At 43.6% G+C, this 23,203-nt stretch overlaps 1 protein-coding gene across 3 annotated transcripts in view; it reads right to left on the bottom strand.

Annotated features, from left to right (window-relative positions):
• LOC137648716 (tyrosine-protein phosphatase 10D-like) overlaps window positions 1-23,203 on the bottom strand; it is a 323,664-nt gene that overhangs the window by 264,301 nt on the left and 36,160 nt on the right. For all 3 annotated transcript variants that reach the window (XM_068381760.1, XM_068381761.1, XM_068381762.1), the window contains exons 6-7: window positions 6,887-7,007; window positions 6,231-6,637 (exon numbers count right to left, since the gene is read on the bottom strand). In XM_068381760.1, the coding sequence (XP_068237861.1) occupies window positions 6,231-6,637; window positions 6,887-7,007 (528 nt within the window). The remainder of the gene's footprint in view (window positions 1-6,230; window positions 6,638-6,886; window positions 7,008-23,203) is intronic.

Here is a 23,203-nt window from a genome sequence, read left to right as displayed (position 1 = left end):
AACATTTCAAATGCTCTAAACACTCCTTTCAGTAAGTGATCCAGGTCTGAGAAGGTCCAGCAAACCTTAGAGCGCCTCATTGCAGTTCTCCGAGGCGAGTCTACCAGACTTGAGAAGTAAGCCTGGGCAGAGGCAGGTACTCCCAAGCCTGGTGCTTCTCCTGTGGCATACCAAACGCTCGCTTTCGAAGTGAGCTTAGTTGGCGGGCACATGAAAGAAGTTTTGCCAAGGTGTTGCTTAGTCTGCAGCCACTCCCCTAAGATCCTTAACGCTCTCTTAGAGGACCTTGCTAGGACTAGCTTAGTATAGGTGGACTTAGCTTGTTGTATGCCCAGCGAAAACTCAGATGGTGGAGAGCGGGGAATAGCAGAGACAAAGTGGTCTGGGTAAACCTCCCTAAGCAGAGCCAAGACCTTACGAAAGTCAATAGACTGTGGAGAAGGCTTGGATTCATCCACGTCTGACGAGGGATCCAGGTGTGCCTCCTCATCATCAGACGCCTCATCACCAGAGTGTAGCGAAGAGATCGGACAAGAATGCTGAACAGCAGAGTCAGAACGAGTAGGAACAATATTAGTGGTTTCCTCTTCAAGTAACTGTTGAGGGAGAACCTGAGGCTCAGACTGCAAAGGCTGAATAAAAGACGAAGCAGAAGGAAGGCGCATGGGTGGAGGAGGCTGACTCCTAGCATGAGTGGTTGAACCCAAGGGTTGCGCTTGCTGAGCGGTTGGTGGAAGCGGAGTAGCAAGTTCCTGTTCCTGTGGTGTGAGCGGAGCGTGATGAGGTTGAGGCTGCGCAGAACAAGGTAAATGTCTCGCAAGCTGAGGCTCCTGAGGCGCAAGGCCAAGGTGAGGAGGTGCTTGCCTTGTGGAGGGTTGAGCTCGCTGCAGCGAGAGCTGAGGAGACTGACTCATGGACGGGAGAGGTTGTTGTACCTCAACCGAGAGTTGCACCACTGGTGGAGCAGCAAGGGGAGGCGGAGGAAGAGAGGTATAATCCTCCTGATCCCAAAGTAAAGGTTGCCTTAAAGAAGGCGGAGGCTGAACACCACTGGGAACAGCAAACTCAGAACGTGGCTCAACATCGTACGCCTGGCAGGTGGTACTGCGATCAGGCGGAGCAAGCGCAGGCGGAGCGAGCGCAGGCGGAGCGAGAGCAGGCGGAGGGAGTGTAGGCGGAGGCGGAGGCGCAACACTCTCAGCCCGACACTCACGCATCAAGTCCGAAAGCTGAGCTTGCATGGACTGAAGTAGATTCCACTTGGGGTCGGCAGAAACTACAGTAGGCTGAGGTAAAGCCTTAAAAGTCGAGCTCTGTTGTGGCAGAACCTTACTCCTCTTGGGCGGAGTGCAGTCGACCGATGACTGCGGCGAGTCAGAGCTGAGCCAATGACTGCAACCTGGCTGAGCACTCGCGGACTGGACTCTGCGTTTAAGCGGTCTCGAGACCTGAGACCAACGTTTCTTCCCTGACAGTTGATCAGCGGACGAGAAAAAGACGGGCTCAATCGTCTGCAGGTGGGAGTGACGGTCTTTGGAAGACACGCCCGCAACCACCGAGGATACTTCTGTGCGCCTAACAAGGCCTGCCGAACCCTTATGCCCTTCGACATTGCTTCTCCCCTGGGCTTGGGAGCTTGCAAGAGGTCCCGGACTGGGAGGACGACTGGCTCGCACAGAAATATCCTCACGCACCACACTGGCACTGACACTAGCACTTGGCACTGCACTGACACTAGCACTCGTCACAGCACTGGCACTAATTCCACCCACTGCACTCTTGACCTTAAGTTCCTTGACTTCGGCCATCAGAGACTTATGATCACTTACCACTGACTCTACTTTATCGCCTAAGGCCTGAATAGCACGCAAAACAACAGACATATCAGGCGGAGGGCAAACAGTAGGTTCGGGGGTAGCCACTACAGGGGTAGGAAAAGGTAGGGGATCATGAGGTGAGGAAAAAAGTGAAGAGTGAGAACTCCTCCTAACTCTACCTCTCTCTAACTTAGTTGAATATTTCAAAAGACGGACAAATTCCAGTTCCGAAAGTCCGGCGCATTCCTCACATCGATTTTCTAACTGACAGGGCCTGTCCCTACAGTCAGAACAAGCGGTGTGAGGATCTACCGAGGCCTTCGGAATACGCCTATTGCAAGACCTACATCGTCTATGGGAGGGGGCTTGCGAAATGTCAGACATCTTGAATCCAAAGAGTTAGCCAAAAGGGGTTTCCAAAATCAAGCAAAAGATCGTTAACCGTTAATCAGGACTATATAAAAGCTATCTAGCTAATATAAGAAGGTTTCCAGTACAGTGAACCCTCGTTTATCGCGGTAGATAGGTTCCAGACGCGGCCGCGATAGGTGAAAATCCGCGAAGTAGTGACATCATATTTACCTATTTATTTAACATGTATATTCGGACTTTTAAAACCTTCCCTTGTACGTAGTACTGTTCACAAACCACCCTTTAATGTAAAGAACACTTAATGCATATACTACAGCACCATAAACTAAAACAGGCACAAATATTAAAGGCGATTTTATATCATGCGTTTCCTAAACACCTAAAAAGCACGATAAAAAATGGCAACCAATGTTTTGTTTACGTTTATCTCTGATTATAATGAAGAAACAAACGCATTTACACATCTGTGTATAGGTTAGTTTTTGCATCAATTATATTGATTATTCAGTACAGTATGTTGATTTGGTTATTACTAATGTTTTACGTAATTTTTCTTACGACTTCCAAATGAAATGGTTTTCTTTATGACGCCGCCTGAAACGACGGCGTCATAACGTACGTTCAGTTAACAAACTAAGGAATTTAACGCCATGATGAAAGTGATAAATAATGATATTACAGTAAAAGCTTTTATAAAATATGTTATTACAAATATTATTTACCGTATCTATATAAAATCATACATACGTAGCAAAGCAGGAAAACAATCTACGAGAGAGAGAGAGAGAGAGAGAGAGAGAGAGAGAGAGAGAGAGAGAGAGAGAGAGAGAGAGAGAGAGAGTTGTTTTACATACGTAAATGTAAATTTTAAACAAACAAAAAAAAACCCCATTTCATATAAAATAGATTACAAATATTTTACTTTATCATATTACAGTAGTCTGTATAATACTGTAAAGTTCAGTACAGTATGTTGTTGTTATAGTCGTGGTGATGAAATTCTCACGAAACAAAAACACGCCATTTGATTACAACAGCTGATTCATTCTCTCTCTCTCTCTCTCTCTCTCTCTCTCTCTCTCTCTCTCTCTCTCTCTCTCTCTCTCTCTCTCTCTCTCTCTCTCTCCTCGTGTTATACAATACTTACATTTAGATGAAGAAACTAAAATTAGTTTTCTTAGTGTCAATTAAATACGAAACGAAAAAATTAGGCCGAGTCTACATCCATTTCAATCATAGCTAAAAATACGGCATCCGATTTCATCAGCAAACCACTATTTTTTGGGAAATATCATTTTATTCTAGAAAATTGCCACTCTTTAAATAGTTAATTGCACATTAAGAAAGCGTGTACTTTTGTTTTTAAATTTCGGGTGTGTTTTAAAAATCGAGTATTGTTGACTTCTTTTTGTTTTACTTTTGGCTGTGATTAGATCAGCTGTCATCTAGCTGCCGCTCTTGAGTGTGTACGAATACACTAACAAAGTATCATTTATACCATTTCTTAACTTATTCAAACCGTCTACAGTATACAGTTGATATTACATAAGCACCAATGTGTTATAACCTATCATATTTTTTCGGTTATTACATTTAAACCCCCCCCCCTCTCTCTCTCTCTCTCTCTCTCTCTCTCTCTCTCTCTCTCTCTCTCTCTCTACCTCTACCTCTCTCTCTACCTCTACCTCTCTCTCTCTCTATCTACCTCTACCTCTCTCTCTACCTCTACCTCTCTCTCTCTCTCTCTCTCTCTCTCTCTACCTCTACCTCTCTCTCTACCTCTACCTCTCTCTCTCTCTATCTACCTCTACCTCTCTCTCTACCTCTACCTCTCTCTCTCTCTCTCTCTCTCTCTCTGTGGGCTACTTTTCACTACCTCCCATTCCTTACCTCTCTCTATCTCTCTAACAAATGATATCTTTGTTGCTCCTCAAAGTTTCATTTATATTGAAAATCGATCATGATTCAATTTTCCTTACTTTCTCCAATCTCGCACCATCGGTCACATCGCGGTATTTTCGATATTTCAGGAAAATCCGCGATATATGTATATACATGGGTTATGAAAAAATCCGCGAAGTGGTGAATCCGCGATGGTCGAACCGCGAAGTAGCGAGGGTCCACTGTAATGCGACAGCCGAAATCTGAGAGAATACTTCACCAATTAGCCGTGAAAAAACTCGAAGATCATAAGCGTATCCCAGAACGTCTTGCCGGAAGCACGACAGAGGAATAATTGAGGAGGTGTCAACAAGAAGTACTTGAGTACCTGGCCACAGGTGGCGCTGGTAAGTACACCCCCTTCTAGTATTGTGATAGCTGGCGTATCCCTCCATAGAATTCTGTCGGGCAACGGAGTTGACAGCTACATGATTATCGGGTAAGTTTAATATTGAAAAGTTTGGGACTATCAATTTTTCGCGTGAAGGTGTTGATACCTCCCAGTGCAATACTTGTGAAGTGAGTGTCACCATGGTGACACTAAGGACTGTTCAAATTATTTCAGGTGGCGAAATATACAGATAACACTCGTGCCGTGTGTACTTACACAGTGTTGATATAATCAACATTACAGAAATTCATATTAGAAAATTTATAGAATTTTCAAATTTATATGTGGTACTAATAAAAATTTTCCCTCTCAGGTGAAAAAAAAAAATTCTGTATTATGATTGATTGGTATGTTTCTCATTACATATATTAACATTTATATTTACATGTTAACTTATGTTGGTCGTTTATTGCCAATAAACAAATATCCATGTGTATTTGCATCTTATTTCGCCCTAAAATTGATTATAATAAAGATATAGGCCAGAATTTCATATCCTAAGTAAAACTGCATATATTTTTTATCTGAACAATATATATGTCTCAAACTTTGTTCCTAGACGAGATACAAACATTATCTAGTGATGCTATGTTCCAATACGTCATACGACCAATGAAACTTTCGTATATCTATCTGAGACTATAGCCCAACACAATATACAAATCACGAGACTTTTGTATATAGTTGATGCTAAGTTCGTTCATACATCATATGCAAACCTTGAGACTCAATGGTCTGGATGACCATAGGAAAATTTGTCCCAAGGTTAAGGTACTTATAAAATCCACAGATACAGTACTTTCTAGTAATTCTCTGGTAAGCTTCCATCAGGACGACATGGCTTGAGCCCAAAAAACATATTTTGAGCGAAGCGAAAAATCTATTTTTGGACTCAAGCCATGTCGTCCTGATGGAAGGTTCCTATAAGTAGCTTCCTATGGGATATTTGACTACAGCGATATTCCCAGAGAATTTACCTTTAGGTCTCCAGAATTCTAACTCCTGGCGCGAATATCCTTAAAATTTCTCCTAAATTTCTGTTTAGGTTTTAAGTGACATGAATGGTTATTTCATATATTCCCTATGTTAAAGTGGCATAAGCAATAGTTTACTCTCCGAGTGTTATCTTACCTTAATACACCTGGTTCCACACTTATATCATTTCAAAGTGCACCAGAGATCCACTGGGCCAGATTATCTCTTATTCTCTTTTTACCACTTAAATAGAAATTCAGGCTAATTATGACTGATGGGCCTGATTAGTTTTTTTTTATAAACTAACATAATTTTTTCATAGTAAATAAAAAAAAATATCTCTTCTCACACTTCCCTTGTTCTAGTTGTGTTACAGGTTCTTGAGTCAAAATAAGTGGGCGGCAACTACTGCCTGTCAAGGGGTCAAGACACACATGTCAATATTCACTTTTAGCTATTCTCTTCAATCTTCAATACTTCAGATATTGCATGTCTTGGAAAATTTGACACGGCAGATTTAGGCCAATTATGATTGATGAGTTTGTATGGAAAATTTTTTTAAAGACTAACAATTTTCTGTCTGCAAAAACTCCTAATTATAAAACTTGACAATATAATTTATATACTGTACAATACATTCACCTACCTGAAGACAATACTTTAAATACATTATATAAAAACTACAGGTGATACTACTCTCAGACAACTTGTATGATTATGACAATTAAACTCACCTCCTGGAAGAGTTTTGGTAATGTTAGAAATGCACACATGGCAATTTACATTGGTCAACGGACTGTTGTTTTCCTCAGTTGAGAACCCATTCATGGTGGTGACATATTCATATGCTGCTTCTTCACTACTGACAGACTGTGTTTGGTTCATAGTGTCATCAGTGCTGATTGACATGCCTTCTGTTTCATTGGAAACCATCCAAAATGTGGTTTCTGTCTCAAAGGAGGTCACTGATGATTCATCATAGAAGTCTCCTGTGGTTGTAGAGTATATGATATCGCCACATTTAGCCTGACAACTAGGGATCACAGCCAAGAGAGAGTAGGATACTTTTGTGAAGGGCTTCAAATTTGTTGCTGTAAAATTATAGGTACAGCTCTCCTCTTGTTCTGACTTAAACACACTACTGTAAGGTAAAGAAGAAAAAAATTAATGAAATCTGATCCCTAAATCAAAGCTAAACTTTCAAAGTCAGTTCTATTCATTCTACAAAATCATGATGAACGAATAAGTAAGCCAGAGAAAGGATAATTCCTAATACATCTAGACTACAGTATACTGAAATACTTCATGAAAATATACGCACTAGTTTATAAGACAATTACACTAAAAAGCAAAAACAAAAACAAAAATAATGCATGAACCTATTTGTTACCTCAAAACTCCGTCTATGCTGACCAGATACTCCACAGGACCTGTATAAGGGCAAGAGTAGTTCCATTTCAAAGTAATAGATGAGTTAGTGTTTACCAATTCAATTTCAGGACTTTGCGGAACTGGAATGAGAAGAAAAAACGAAAGGTGCAAGATAAGACTTGAGATTCATCTTGAACACGATGCTGCAAAAAATGTTTTTGTAGAGTTGATATCAAACAGGGATGTTTTTCCAAGAAAGCTGGTTAGCCCCCAAAAATATAAAAAGGATAAAATTACTTTGAGCTCAAAATATAATTGAGATGTAATTATAATCTGAATCAATAATTGTATAATTTTGAATTACATAATTGAACTTGGCAAGACATAAACTAAATAATAAAGTATTAAGATTGCAATCAGCAAACTATCTTTATATAGAGAAAATTAACCAGACTTTTTAATTTTGTCTTATCAAAAATATCAGTAGGTAGCAGAAAGACCATGGCACCCACCACCTGTTGAGATACTACTGCTAGAGAATTATTGGGTCCTTTGACTGGCCAGAGAGTACTACATTGGATCCCTCTCTCTAGTTAGGGCACATTTTTTCCTTCCCTACACCGAATATTTTGGCATATTCTTACCACATATACCTAACAACACTAAGATTACCAAACAATTCTTCTTCGATCAAGGAATTAACTACAGTACTGCACTGTAATTGTTCATTAGCTACTTTCCTCTTGGTAAGGGTAGAAGAGAGACTTTATCTATGAAAAGTAGTCATAGTAAAAAAAGAACACTCCAAAAGCAAACGATTGTTCTCTAGTCTCGGGTAGAGCCATAGCCTCTGTACCATGGTCTCTTACTGTCTTTGGGTAGAGTTATTTTTACTGAAGGGTACACTTGGGCACTCTATTCTATCTTATTTATCTTCCTGTTGCTTTTTAGACGTTGTTATATTTTATATATGAAAGACCTATTTTAATGCTGTTACTGTTCTTAAAATACTTAATTTCAATTGTTCATTACTTCTCTTGTAGTTTATTTATTTCCGTGTTTCCAGTCCTTATTGGGCTATTTTCATTGTTGGAGACATTGGGCTTATAGCATCTTTCTTTTCCAACTAGGGTTGTAGCTTAAATAATAATAATAATAATAATAATAATAATAATAATAATAATAATAATAAAAATGAGGATGATGATGATAATAATAATAATAATAATAATAATAATAATAATAATAATAATAATAATAATAATAATAATAATAAACGGATTTTGAGCGAAGCGAAAAATCTATTTTTGGGTGGGATAGCCATGTCGTCCTGATGGAAGGTTCCTATAGGTAGCTTTCTAAGGGAAATTTGGCTACAGTGATATTCCCAGAGAATTAACCTTTAGGTCTCCAGAATTCTAACTCCTGGCACAAATATCCTTAAAATTTCTCTTACGGATATCGCATAATATCAGGGGACGTATATCTTGATACGACACATAGCAATCTTCACCCAGAATAGCGCTTTCATTTCGAGGTTGAAGAGTGGCAAAAATAGTAGGGGAGCCGTTATCAAGGTTACCCTTCCTCCCGCACTACTACTAGTATCTAGATGGCGCTCATTCCTTGTGGCATTGAGCATGGTGCTACAGATCTAGTAATTTCGGGAGGGATCCTGCCAAGGCCTTTTCTATAGAAAAGGAGGGCGGGTCCATCAGGACGACATGGCTATCTCAACCAAAAGTTGATTTTTCGCTTCGCTCAAAATCCGTTTTTTGGGCTCAAGCCCTGATGGAAGTTTACCAGAAAATGACTATAAAGTACTGTATCTGTGGATTTTCATAGGTGCCTTGACCTTAGGACAATTTTTCTACGGTCATCCGCACCATTGAGACAAATGACGTTACCCGTCATTACCACTAATCATGGACCATGTTAGTGCTTACTGCCCCCTGCAGGTAAGAGTCATACTAGACAGTAGAAAAGGGGTCTCAAGGTTTGCATATACTGTATGAACAAACAAAAGTATCAATTAGATATACAAAAGTCTCTCGGTTTGTATATGTTGTCATAACGACTAAGTATCAACTATATTCATTGTTTGTAAGCATACAATCATATGAGGTTTGCTTAGTTAAATAAGTAAGAGAACTCTGACATATTTATTGAGCTAATTGCAGGGCGAAATAGGACGCAATTACACTCTAATGGTCATTTATTTTGAATAAATGACCGAATGAAATAATGAGTGTAACGTGTTAAGGGAATTATACGTACAACGTATACAGAAAATATTTTTCTCCCTTAAAGAGAAGAAATGATGAGTGCCATTCTAAATTTGAAAATTTTTTATAAAATTTTCTAATATAATTTTCGGTAAATGTTGTATACTATCAACACTGTGTACTATGTACACACGGCACAAGTGTTATCTGTATAATTCCACACCTGAGATTTTGAACAGTCATAGTGTCACCATGGTGACACTCGCTTAAAAGGTATCGCACTGGAAGTGTCAACACATTTTCACCCTAATTGATAGTCCCAATCAATTAACTGTTCATCGCAGCACTAGAAAACAGGTTTTAATACACTACCTGTCGCCACCACATTATGCTTTCAGTTCGTGGACTTGCTTTGCGTAGTGTTTGTAGAACACTCTGGATGACTTCCATCCAGTATATGAGTGAAGACGCTCAAAGTCTATACTGTATACTGAAAAAAGTTCAGTGATGAAGCAATTTTTCTAGGATCATGACCTGCGGGTTTACTGTCAGGATCACCTCTGCGAATGAAGTAGGTGAGCTCCGCCCTCAGTTGTTTTAGGGATAAGTTTGATCCTGAAGTTTCTCCTTTGAAGAGCTGTCCTCTCCTGAAATCTGAAGTTCTAAGAAGATAGACCTTTAGACACTCCACTGGACACAGAGTCATCTTCCTTCAGAGGGCATATTCTCCAGGGATCCCATGTCTTAGTGGGTAGCTCGTTCTTGGCGAGAAAGGTTGGATCAGGAAAGAGATTCACTTCTCCCACTTCTGTAAACTGAACGTGGTCCTCATTTCTTGATAGGGCTACTATTTCACTAACTCTAGCCCCTGAGGCTATAGTGAACAAGAAAATAGCCTTCTGGGTTAGATCCTTGAGAGAACAATCTTCATTGTTCACGGTTGAAGCATAACGTAGGACCTTGTCCAAGGACCATGAAATGGGCTTCAGAGGAGCTGCAGGCCTAAGTCTGGCACATGTCTTCGGGATCTTGTTAAAGATTTCGTTCGTCAGGTCCACTTGAAAGGCATATAGAAGAGGTCTAGTCAGGGCTGACTTGCACATAGTTATCATGTTGGCTGCCAGACCTTGTTCATGAAGGTGGATAAAGAAGGACAGACCGAAGTCTATTGAAATTTCTTTCGGTCCTTTTGCTTTAACAAAAGCAACCTACTTTTTCCAAGACGATTCATATTGTCTTCTAGTTGACTTAGACTTGTATTATTCTAAGAAGTCTATACAGTACTGCCTTTCAAGATCCCAAATCTTTTCTTAACCATTAAGGTGAGAAAATCATGAGATGAAGGTTTTGGGTTCTCTGTGATGAAGCGAAGACAGTAGACTTCTGAACCCGGTGAGATAGTGCTGGGTTTGGTAAAAGGGCCGGCCTCAGTCTCAGTTCCATCACTAGAGGGAACCAGTTGCTCTTAGGCCACTTGGGAGCCACTAGAGCTGCCATTCCCTGGAAGGATCTCAGCTTGTTGAGGACCTTCAGCAGGAGATTGGATGGAAGGAACAGAAAAATCCGGGTCCATTCGTTCCAACCTAGGGACATGGCATCCGTTGTCTCCTCTATAAGGTCCTCGTATGGGGCTACATATCGAGGTAGTTTCTTGATGTCGCTCGTCGCAAAGAGGTCGATCTGCAGTTCCGGGACTTGTTCCAAGATGGAGGAGAATGAGTCTGCGTCTGGGGACCATTCTGACTCTATCGGCTTGAGCCTGGATAGAGCGTCCGCTGTCACATTGCGGAACCTTCGTAAGTGAACTGCTGCTAGGTGCCCTCTCTCCAGACAAAGGATGGCTAATATCACATGGTTGTTGATATGGAAAAATCTCGAGCCTTGTAGTTTCAGACATCACACTATCACTTCGCTCTCCAAGATCAGCCTGATGTGGTCTGATCTGCGAGGGAGAGTTTTCCCAACGTCAAGAGGACTTCCATGGCTTCCAAAATGTTGATGAGAAAGCCCTTGAACAGAGATGACCAAGTCCCTTGGACTTTCCTTTGATGGGAGTAAACTCCCCATTCTTCCGTCGAGGCATCCATGAGGATGGTCATTGATGGCAGAGGTGGTTGCAAGGCCATGGTTCTCATTAGGCTCTTGGCCTTTAACCACGGATTGAGACGTGATCGTAGTAAGGCCGGTATCGGTCATTTTAGATCTCTTCGAGCGTTTGATGCGTATCTTCTCCAGACTCCTGACGCATCTTTCAGCTGTGCTCTTAGCACTGGGTCTGTTACTGCTGCGAACTGGAGAGAGCCCAGTACTCTTTCCTGTTGGCGTCTTGAAATTTCAGTGGTCTCTTGACAGACCCTGCGATCTCCCTCCTCTTCCCTGAGGGAATGGAGGAACGTGTGACCTCAGGTTCCAATGGATTTCCAGCCATTGAAACCCTTGCGCTAGAGAGAATCGAGACTTCTTGAAGTTGATCTTGCATCCCGGATGTTCCGGGAACTGGATCACTTCTTTGGATGCTTGCAGACAAGCCGTTTCGGATGCTGCCCGCACCAGCCAGTCGTCCAGGTACGCTGCTACCTGAAGACCTTCTAGGCGTAGTTGTTGCACGACTGCGTCTGCAAGTTTCATGAAGATACTTGGGGCTATGATTAGTCCGAAGGGTATGGTTCTGAGAACAATCTATCTTCTGTAACTTGAATCCTAGGTAGGGGGAGAGGGGGCGATTGACTAGAAGATGCCAATAGGCATCTGTCAGGTCTATTGAGACTGTGAATGCCCCTTTTTGTAACAGGGTTCTTATGTGTTGAAGGATTAACATCCTGAACTTGCTGTTTTCTATAAACTTGTTCAATGGCGTCAAGTCCAGAATGACTCCGAATTTGTTTGAGTCCTTCTTGGGAACACAAAACAGCCCTCCCTGGAATTTGATGGACTTTGCTTTCCTTATTACCTGTATTCTTCTAATGCGGGGGTGAAGTGTTGGAAGAATTGAGGAAATGATGGTGGAGACTTGTTCCGTTTCCATCCTAGTCCAATCTTGATCAGGCCGTGGGCCCAAGGATCGAAGGTCCAACGATCTTGAAATTGTTAGAGCCTTCCTCCTACTGGAAGCATCTCCTTGCTTCGATTGACTGGAGGGTTTACCTCCTCGACCGTGTCCTCCCCTACCTCTTGAGGGATGTCTAGAGGAGCCCTGTCTGGATCCTTTACCTTTCAACCGAAAGGTAGTGGTCTGCCTCTAAAACCCAGCATTGAATGCTGGTGACTGGGCAACCAGCTGTTGAGGCACCACTTGGAAGGTGGTCTGTGTTTGGGCCACCACTTGGAGCAACGCGGTCATAGTAACTGTGGGATGTTGTTGAGCAGGCCGAGGAGGAAGTCTCGACTTCGTTTTCCTTTTAGTTGGGGACCCGCATCCAGGGAAGACTTCCTCTTTGAAGAGGTGCTCCACTTCTGGAGAAGGTTCCTAATCTCCGTGATGGCTTTCTCGACTACCTCTTTGACTACTTCGTTCGGGAAGATGTTTTTACCCCAGATGTTAGAAGATATCAGCTTCCTGGGTTCATGTTTCACTGTTGCAGCAGCAAACACGAACTCTCTACAGGCTCTCCTAGCCTTCATGAAAGTATACAGGTCCTTTACTTGGGTGGCCATATGCATTTTGGCCAGGACCATGAGCATATCTGAGGTACTTCGTTGGCCTGCACACATCTCTATGCAGTTTTGTAGGGATAAAGATGCCGCAAGTCTTTCCTTAGTCTCTTGTTCCTTGCGCAAGAGAAAGTCAGAAAGTTTAAGGGAGATTCTCGCTAAACTGTCATCCAGCGATGTCTGCGTCCAGTTTCCCTACTGAGAAGGTTAGGTGGACTTCCTTCCATTCCTTCTCTTACATGGGCAAGGCTAATGACAGAGGCCTGCACTCCTCTAGTGCAGGGCATGGTTTGCCTGCCTCCACTGCCTTGGCAACAGATTTAAATGCCTTTAACGTAAAGGGGAAGGCTATTGAAGCAGGAGCAAGAAAGGTAGGGTGTTTCTTGCTCAAGGCGGACACTTTCGAAACCGAATAGCCCGCCTTTCTCAGGCTACTTGACAAGAGAGCCTGTGCCTTACCGTGGTCGAAAACTATGACCTCCTTCAGTTCCGTCTCCTCTTTTGGCATTGATTCATGCTTCAGTCGAATGAAGCAATCAGGGTAAGCGATAAAGCTTGGCCAAAACTGGATGTCATCTAACAGGACGGCTCCCATCTTCTCCGGAATGTAGAGTTTGCCGTTCATAATCGGCATAAACTTCGCATACCTTCAGGGATTGGTTTTGGAGCAGGTTGAGAGATCTAGGACTCTGGGTCGCTTGTATGACCCTCGGGAGGCGATAAGTGGAGCTTCACAAAGCTCTCTCTCGAATCTCGCTTCCCTTGCTTCGCCTTGTTTGCGAATGTTCTCCATTAAAGCCATAAGATGGGCCAGTGCCTGGCTCATGTTGTCCAATGGAGGGGTAGAAGCTGAAGATGTCGAGGGTAACGGCTCCGGTGCCGGCACAGACGGAAGGAACTCCAACTCGACATCATCATCTTCTTCCGGAGGTAGAGTAGACTCCTCCTTGGGATCATCCTTTAATAGATCCTTTTCAGTGTCCATAGACACTTCCGACATCCTTTCCTCATGGTGGATGTCCATATCTTACAACGCCTCACTGACATCCATCTCAATGACAATCTGGACGCAGGGAGGTTCGGGTCGTGCTTGGGGCACAACAATTTCACTACTCGCTTTCGGGAACAGCAAGCTACGCATCCTATCGTTAGGTAGGTATGGTCCCGGAGAGTTCTTCTGGAACCCTCTTACCCATTTGCGCAGCTTTTCACGTGCCGCATCCCTCGACTCCGCTGACTTGGGGTCGTCGAAACCTTCGGCCATCAAGGTCCGGCAGATATTGCAGACTTGGGGGTCCCAATATTGCAGGGATTTGGTAAGGATGGAGCAGGGGTCATGAGACCTGCACACTTTGTGACCGTAGAAGTTCCTACTCCTATGGTTGCAGAAGATCGCATTGCATTTCATCTGGGGTTCCTCCTGTAAAGAAAGGAAAATTAAATGAGTATGCGATTGTTAATCTCACATGATAACCAGATACGCAAATATTATTTTAACCATTATAGCTTAGGATAGTAAGCTAGAAAGAAATTGGGAAAGACACATACTTGTGTATCCCTTCCAGCCAATTGCTGTGACCTCTCCCCAATATTAAGGATATAGAGTTTCCTTTATCAGGGCAACTCAAAAGAGAAGGGTTCTAACCTCTAGGGATAGAAAAAGTGTACACTGCCACTGACCCTTCTTAATTATTTAATATTGTGGGGTAGGTATTAACTGATTTCTGAACAGAGTATTGAAGGAATTCTATTCTTTCAATATAGGATTGGTCTCAGCAAAAGACTGTAAAAGGATACACAAGGTATGTTGCAAAATAACTACAGTATAATAAATACTATAGTTTTCTGTATGCATTATATACTATACTGCAAATATACTGGCTACTGTATAATCATATACTGTAGTTCAGCCGGCATGTTGCCGGCATGGCCACCACCTGGTGGCACAGTCCAGCTGGACTAGAAATTAGGAAAGACACATACTTGTGTATCCCTCCCAGCCAATTGCTGTGACCACCCCCCCCCCCCCTCCCATATTAAGACTATAGTTTCCTGATCAGGGAAAACCCAAAAGAGAAGGGTTCTAACCTCTAGGGATAGAAAAGTGTACTACCACTGACCCCTTTAAACTATTCAATATTGTAGGGTAAGGATTTCTAATCAGAGTATTGAAGGAATTCTATTCTTTCAATATAGGATTGGTCTAAGCAAAAGATTGTGCAAGGATACACAAGATATATTGGAAAATAACTACTGTATAATATATACAATAGTTTTCTATCTGCAGTATATACTATACTGCAAATATACTGGCTACTGTATAATCATATACTGTAGTTCAGCCGGCATGTTGCGGGCAGGGCTAGCACCTGGCGGCACAGTCCGGCCAGCATGTCGCCGGCTGGCTAGTACCTGGCGGTACTGGTTCAGTCGGCATGCCGCCGACCGAGTAAGTACCTGACGGCACCGGCCCATGGCAGTATTAGTACCTGGCGGCACTAGCTGATAGAGAGAGAAAAAGCATGGAGTGAAGGGCTGCCTTATTAAAATGTATGTTTACAATAAATAAGGGTGTAAGTATATAACCTTACTGCCTTCCTCCAGAATGAGGGTTCAAATGGAAGGGGAGAATGCATCTTTCAGGCTTCCATCCACCCGCACGATCCGTTGCCGGCATTGCCGGTTTCAGGAATGTGGATGGCAGTCCAAGGGAGGACTGAAGAACCTTCAGCAGCAGAAGGGTCTCCCACCGGCAGCCGTCATAGCCGGCACAACCTTCCCGGAACCTTGTGTCCATAAGGGAAAGACTGAGTGACTAAACAGGTGCTTATGTTGGAGACCGGCCGGCACCGCAACCTACCCGGCAAGTGGTGAGATTGCAGGACAACGGCCACAGGATTGCGATGGCTAAGTCATCGCTAAAGGACAGAGAGGGGAAGGGAAAAGGGTCCTGTATCAAGTGTAGAAGACGGCGGCAGGATTGTCGCCACTTCCACACAAGAGTGAAACAATGTTTCAGTATCGGCGCCATCCTAAGCGGCAGAAGAATATCTATTCTTCAGCCTAGGGTCTGCCAAATCTATCAAGTGTAGAAGAAGGCGGCAGGATTGCCGCCACTTCCACACAAGAGAGAAAGAATGTTTCAGTATCGGCAACATCCTAGGCGGCAGAAGAATATCTATTCTTCAGCCTAGGGTCAGCCGACACAGGACTAGTCTCCTAGACCGCAGGGGAGAAGGTGGCGGCATCATACTACCACTTCAGGTGTGGCTTAGGGTGGCTTAGCCTCTTATGCCGGCAGCTGTGAGCCAGCAGGGGAGTGACTACTCGCCCTGCTGCTCCGCTGCCAGGCGAAAGACTGAATACTCTGAGGTTCTGTCGAAAACCAAAGCCGGGATCTTGCTGGCAAAGGTGGGAGACAGAAAACCCTAGCCTAGTCAAGCCGGAGTGAACTACTCTATGGCAAGACCAGATAGGGTAGCCGTAGGCACTCAGAGGGAAGGTGGGATTACCCTTGAATCTCTACAGGAGACAAGTATCGAGTTATATAATTCTAGGAGATGTAATATCTCCCGTTAAATTGATAAAATGATACACGAGGGTAAACAGGGATAATGTCTGAAAGTATACTACAGCGCATAGGCTAGGTAGCCTAGCGCAAGACGAGAACTCGGTTACCTAAATCGCCGAAACTCTTAACGTATATGCATAAAATATATATCTTTACTAGTATAATTGTGCCTAAATAGCTTTCATAATTTATTAATGCTATTACAACCGGGAAGTCGTTCTGCCAACTAAATAACACATGCATAACAAACGACAGTGCCCATGGCACTTCCGGTGACAGGCCTAGCTCCTTAACACAATAAATTACGCTAATTTCACTGTGAAGCAGGAGCTAAAAATTATACACTGTAAAGAATAAATACTCAACTTTCCAGAGGCAAAAGAAGCTGGATATTGCATAATAAATCCTCACAAAAGCGATCAAAAACGTTAGATCAACAAGGAACACCACCGTGCGAAATCGCTACAAAAATAGGAATGAGCGCCATCTTGGATACAGCGCCATCTAAATACTAGTAGTAGTACGGGAGGAAGGGTAACCTTGATAACAGCTCCCCTTCTATTTTTGCCACTCTTCCCCCTCGAAACGAAAACACTATTCGGGGTGAAGATTGCTATGTGTCGTATCAAGACATACGTCCCCTGATATTATGCGATATCCTTACGAGAAATTTTAAGGATATTCGCGCCAGGAGTTAGAATTCTGGAGACCTAAAGGGTAATTCTCTGGGAATATCACTGTGGCCAAATATCCCTTAGAAAGCTACCTATAGGAACATTCCATCAGGACGACATGGCTTAAGCCCAAAAATGATAATAATGACAATAATGATGATGATGATTATCATTATTATGATGATGATGATGATGATTATCATTATTATGATGATGATTATTATTTTTGGGTTCAGGCCATGTCGTCCTGATGGAAGTTCATTTAAAGTAGCTTCCTAGGGTATATTTGACTACAGTGATATTCCCAGAGAATTTTACCTCAAGGTATCCAGAATTCTAACTCCCGGCGCGAATATCCCTAACTTTTACTTTTAGGGATATCGCATAATATCAGAGGACATATTCTTGAAACGCCACATAGCTATCTTCACCCCGAATAGCGTTTACGCTTCGAGAGGGAAAGTTGCAATTAACGAAAATGGAGCCGTTATTAAGGCACCACTCCTTACTGCTTTGAGTACCTAGATGACGTCATATCCATCCGCCATCTTTATTCCTTATTTCGTAGCGCCATTACTCGGTGATTTTCCTGAGTTCTCTCGTTATTTAGGAAGAATCTCTGATTAATAATACTTTCTCCAGCCTCATCTGCCTCTGGAAAGTTGAGTATTGATCTTTACATTATATAAATGTAAGCTCTTGCCTTGTTTTAAAATGAATTAAAGTTAAATTAACATTGCAAGAGCTTTTGCCTAAGCCGGAGGCGTCATGGACGCTGTCGTTCGTAATGCACGAGTCATTTAGTTAGCCAGAACGACCTTCCCGGCCTTAATAGCTTTAATATCTTTAGCTATGTAGCCTTCATTGCTAGGAATTCTTTATATTATGCCGATAGTATTAATTTAGCTTCGGCGATTTAGGTAACCGAACCTATTGACGCTAGGCTTCCTAGCCTAGGCGTTCAGTTTTAGTACTTCTTGCATGATATAAGACTTTCCTAGTGTTAAAATTTTAATGAAGCTTTAGGCAAATTTTTATACATGTAAGATATATATAAATGCATAATTTCCTCTTCCAAGATAGTATACGAGAGAGTTTCGTTGATTTAGGTAATCGATTCTCACTGCCTCTAGGCTACTAGCCTAGTGACTTAAGTATACTTTCATACATGTCCCCGATTGCTCTTATGTATCGTGTTATACAAGTGGAGAGATATCTCCTAGACTTTTATAGGACGATACTAGTCTCCTTCAGAGATTTAAGGGCAATCTCTCTTTCCCTCTGAGTTAGCCTAGGCTTAACCCTAGTCAGTGATGCCTTGAATTACATTCAGGTAGAACTATACCAGGGTTTTCTGTCCTTTCCCTGTAACTCCAGATGCAGGTTTTTGGGTTTGGTCAGAACCTCAGAGTATTTTGTTTGTGGTCGGTAGCTGACTGGCAGGGTGAATAGCATTCCCCTGCTAGGTTAGGCTGCCGACTTAGGAGGCTAGACCTCCCTAGGCCACACCTGAAGGTTTTATATGACATAATACCTTCTCCCTGTGGTCTAGCAGACTAGTCCTGTGCCGGCAGACCCTAGACTGAAGAATAGAATTCTTCTACTGCTTAGGTGACAACAGCACTAAAACTCTGTTCCTTTATTGTTTAGAGGTGGCGACAAGGGTGCTGCCGACCCCTTTACTGTATTAAGCTAACTCTAGGCTTGAGAATAAAATTCTCTAGCCACATGGGATAGGTTTAATACTAGAACAGAGTTTCGTTAGGTGAGGTAGGACAGGCTATACTGCCGGCTCCTTCCACACCTTATAGGACCCTCACCCCTCCCCATTCTGTCCTTTAGTGAGGGCCTAGCCATCACAAACTCTTGGCCATCGTCCTACAATCGACCCGATTGTCGGCAGGTTGTGGGACTGGCTCAGGTTTTCGGTCTGTAGCTCGGCTGTGCCGGCTGCCGGCAGAAGTCCCTTTACTGTTGAGTGTTCTTCAGCCCTCTCTTGGACTTCCATCCATAAAATTTGCCGGCAGGGACCGGCAATGTTATGGATGGGTGAAAGCTTGAATGATACATTCGCCCCTTCCATTTGAACCCTCATTCTGGATAGGTGGTGGTAAGGCAGGGCTCTTACACAATCCTTCGATCCATGCTTTCTCTCTCTCTCTACTGGCTAGTACCACTGGTTCCTAACCTGCCGGCAGCTATGACTATCCGGCTGCCGACCGCCGGGTATAATACCTAATCGCTAGCTAGCATAGACTGCCGACAGCCGACGACCCTCCGGCGGCCGGCGACCCACCAGCAGCCGGCGGACTGCCGCCCATTAACCAGAAGGCAATATTCTGAACTGTACTCAGGTACTAGCCTACCGGTGGGTACTACAGTATATGATTATACAGTAGCCAGTATAATTGCAATATAGATCATACTGCAAACAAAACTACAGTATAGATTATACGGTAGCCCAAAAATTTCTTCCAACATACTCTGTGTTGTCATGTGCAGCCTGTTGTCGAGACCATATAATATAAAGAAAGTAAGTTCTTTCTATAACCTAATTAGTGATCACTGATAACAATCCCAAATATTAAATCCTCTGGAAACTGGTGTTGAGTTACACTTACCTATCCTTATAGGAAAGAAATCTTCCAATGGTTTTCTAGAATAGAATTACCCATAATTTTAATTTTGAGGGAGGTCACAACAATTGGCTGGGCAGGAAGCACATGTATGTCTTTCCTTTTTCATTTCTAGCTTATCTATCCTAAGCTACATGCAAAGACAATATAAGGTATACTTAATCTTGTGAGATTATTCACCGTATACTCATTGTATTTTCCTCTCTTTACAGGAGGACCAACCCAAGTGTGGGAGTATGTTCTGCAATGTCCGCAGCAAGAACTTCTGCGGCCATGAGATGTGCAGGACGCATGCACGCTGTGCTGTTACCAAGGGAGCTCTGAAGTATTGGGACCCCCAGGTATGTAATATCTGTAAGAACTTGGTTACAGAGGCTTTTAACGATCCTAAGTCAGCGGAGTCAAGGGATGCAGCAAGGGAGAAGCTGCGAAAATGGGTCCGCGGTTTTCAGTAGAACACCTGGGTCCGCGGTTTTCAGTAGAACACCTCAGGGCCTTACCTTACAAATGAGAAGATGTGGGCCTTTCTTTTCCCTAGGGCATTTAAAGATGCGGTTATCCCTCAGCCTCATCCAGAGATCCCCTGCGTCCAGATTCCAGTAGAGTCTGATGTTTCAGACGCAATGAAAGACATCCAACTTGACGACAGGATGTCAGAAGTGTCGGAGGGCACTGAAAAGGACCTTCCGGCAGAAGGTCAGAAAGAGAAGTCGACCATGGCTCCTGATACCGAGGAGGAAGAGGCCGAAACAGTTTTGGTCTCATCTGTTCCTACCCCAGAACCTGTTCCCTCAACGTCATCTACTCCCTTATCGGACAACATAGGGAAGACTTGTCGTCAATTATGACGATGGTGCAGCAGATCCAGAAGCAAAATGCTGAGAAGGAAGCTGCGTTAAGGTTGGAGATACGCCAACTTGCAGGATCCCGTGGGTCTCAAAAGAGACTTAATGTTAAAGATCTTCCTACGTGCTTGGATGTGAATCTGTGGAGGCATGCTGAGTACATGCCAATGACAACGGGAAAGATCTACATTTCTAAGAAGCTGGGTTCAGCCCCCATCGGAGATTTGGAATTCTGGCCCAGCTTGGAGGCTTACCCAGACTGCTTCATCCGTCTAAAGGCAGAGCCAGCTTCAAAGGAGGAGACAGAGCCAAAAGAGGTCATAGTTTTTGACCATGCCAAAGCACCGGCTTTGTTGATGAGCACCTTGAAGGAGAGGGCCTTCACTAACTCAAAGGTGCCGGCTCTGAGCAAGAGGCATCCCTCCTTTGTTGCTTCAACTTCCCGGGCCTTCCCCATTATGGAAAAAGGGTACAAGGCTGCTTTAAAGGCGATCGAAGCAGGGAAACGTTGTCCTACACTCGATGAGTGTAAGTCGTTATCCCTAGCTTTACCTTTGGACCAGAAGGACTGGAAGGATGTACATCTTACCTTCTCAGTCGGGAAGTTGGAGGCTGATATTGCCGGACGCCAGTTTCTCCTGTGTAGGGAGCAGGAGACTAAAGAAAGACTTGCCGCCTCTATGTCTCTCCAAACTATCCTAGAGACAATGGCAAGCGATCCCCAGCATCCAGATATGTTTATGGTTGTTGCCAAAACACATCTGGCAACTGTTATGAAGGACCTGTATGGCTTTATCAAAGCCAGAAGAGCTTGCAGAGAGTTCGTGTTCGCCTCGGCTGCGGTGAGACACGAACCGAGGAAGCTGATATCGTCCAGTATCTGGGGAAAGGACCTCTTCCCAAACGAAGTGGTCAAGGAAGTAGTTGACAAAGCCGCCACGGAGAAGAAGTTGACAAAGCCGCCACGGAGAATAGGAACCTTCTCCAGAAGTGGGGCTTGTCAATGAAGAGGAAGTCTTCCCCGGATGAGGGTCCCCAACCTAAGAGGAAGATAAAGAGGCCAAGGGCGCCCTCTCGCCCCCTTAGACAACAACAACAACTTCCCATGGCCGCGGTGCCCCAGGCGGTAGCACAACCACCTACTACATACCAGTTGGTACCCCCAGCAAATGGCGACACAGTCGCCAGCCTTTACCCCGGCTTTTGAGAGGCAGTCTACTACTTTTCGGCCGAAAGCTAGAGGATCATTCAGAGGCTCCTCTAGACGCCCCTCAAAAGGCAGAGGTAATAAAGGTGGACGCGGCCAAGGAAGCAAGTCCTCTGGTCAACAATCCAAGTGAGATGCTTCCGGTAGGAGGAAGACTATTCTCTTTCCGGAGTCGCTGAACCTTCGATTCCTGGGCCCACAGCCTAATCATGAATGGACTGGGTTGGAGCTGGAATGTAGCACCACCATCTTTCCCTCAATTCTTCCAACACTCAACCACCGTTCTGGAAGAATATGTCCAAGAACTCTTGAATAAGAGAGTAATAAAGAGGGCAAAGTCCATCAAATTCCAAGGAATGCTGTTTTGTGTTCCAAAGAAGGACTCAGAGTCATTCTGGACTTGTTGCCACTCAACAAGTTCATAGTAAACTACAGGTTCAAGATGTTAACCCTTCAACACATAAGGACCCTGTTGCCCAAGAAGGCATACACAGTCTCTATAGACATGGAAGATGCCTATTGGCATATCCCAATCAACTGCCAAATTTCCTCCTACCTTAGATTCAAGATACAGAAAAAACAATATGTCTTCAGAGCTATGCCCTTCGGACTAAACATAGCCCTAAGGATCTTCACGAAGCTTGCAAATGCAGTCGTTCATCAACTACGCCTAAAAGGGGTTCAAGTAGTGGCCTACCTGGACGATTGGCTGGTGTAGGCAGTATCCAAAACGGAATGCATGCAAACCTCCAAGACAGTGATCCAGTTCCTGGAACATCTAGGATTCAAGATCAATGCCAAAAAGCCTCGACTTTCTCCAGCTCAAAAGTTTCAATGGCTCGGAATTCATTGGAACTTACAGTCACACCGCCTCTCCATTCCATCAAAGAAGAGGAGAGAGAAAACTGGATCTGACAAGAGACTTCTAAAATCCGATTGGATATCAAGACGAAAACAGGAGAGAGTGCAGGGCTCCCTTAAGTTTGCATAAGTGACAGACCCAGTGCTAAGAGCACAATTAAAGGATGCAACAGGAGTCTGGAGACGATACGCATCAAACGCTCGAAGAGATCTAAGAAGACCGATACTGACTCGTCTGCGATCACTTCTCAAGCCGTGGTAGGAGGCCAAGCACCTAAGGAAATCGGTGCTCTTACAACCACCTCAACCTTCAGTCATTATTCACACGAACGCCTCAAAGGAAGGATGGGAAGGTCACTCACCATCGGAAAGTCCAAGGGACTTGGTCCTCCCTATTCAAGACCTTCCATATCAACAATCTGGAAGCCATAGCAGTTTTTCTAACTCTGAAGAAACTGAATCCTCACTGCTCGACCCACATAAGACTGGTTCTAGACAGCGAAGTGATAATGAGATGTCTGAATCGACAAGGCTCGAAATCGCCCCAAATCTAACAAGTGATGTTGGCCATCTTCTGTTTGGCGGAAAAGAAGAGATAGCACTTATCAACAGTTCACCTTCAAGGGTTCCGCAATGTGACGGCGGACGCTCTATCCAGGCTTACAC

The sequence above is a fragment of the Palaemon carinicauda genome, chromosome 10 (genome assembly GCF_036898095.1).
Source record: "Palaemon carinicauda isolate YSFRI2023 chromosome 10, ASM3689809v2, whole genome shotgun sequence".
NCBI classification, from domain to species: Eukaryota; Metazoa; Arthropoda; class Malacostraca; order Decapoda; family Palaemonidae; genus Palaemon; species Palaemon carinicauda.
This window is presented reverse-complemented; position numbering and strand designations above follow the sequence as displayed.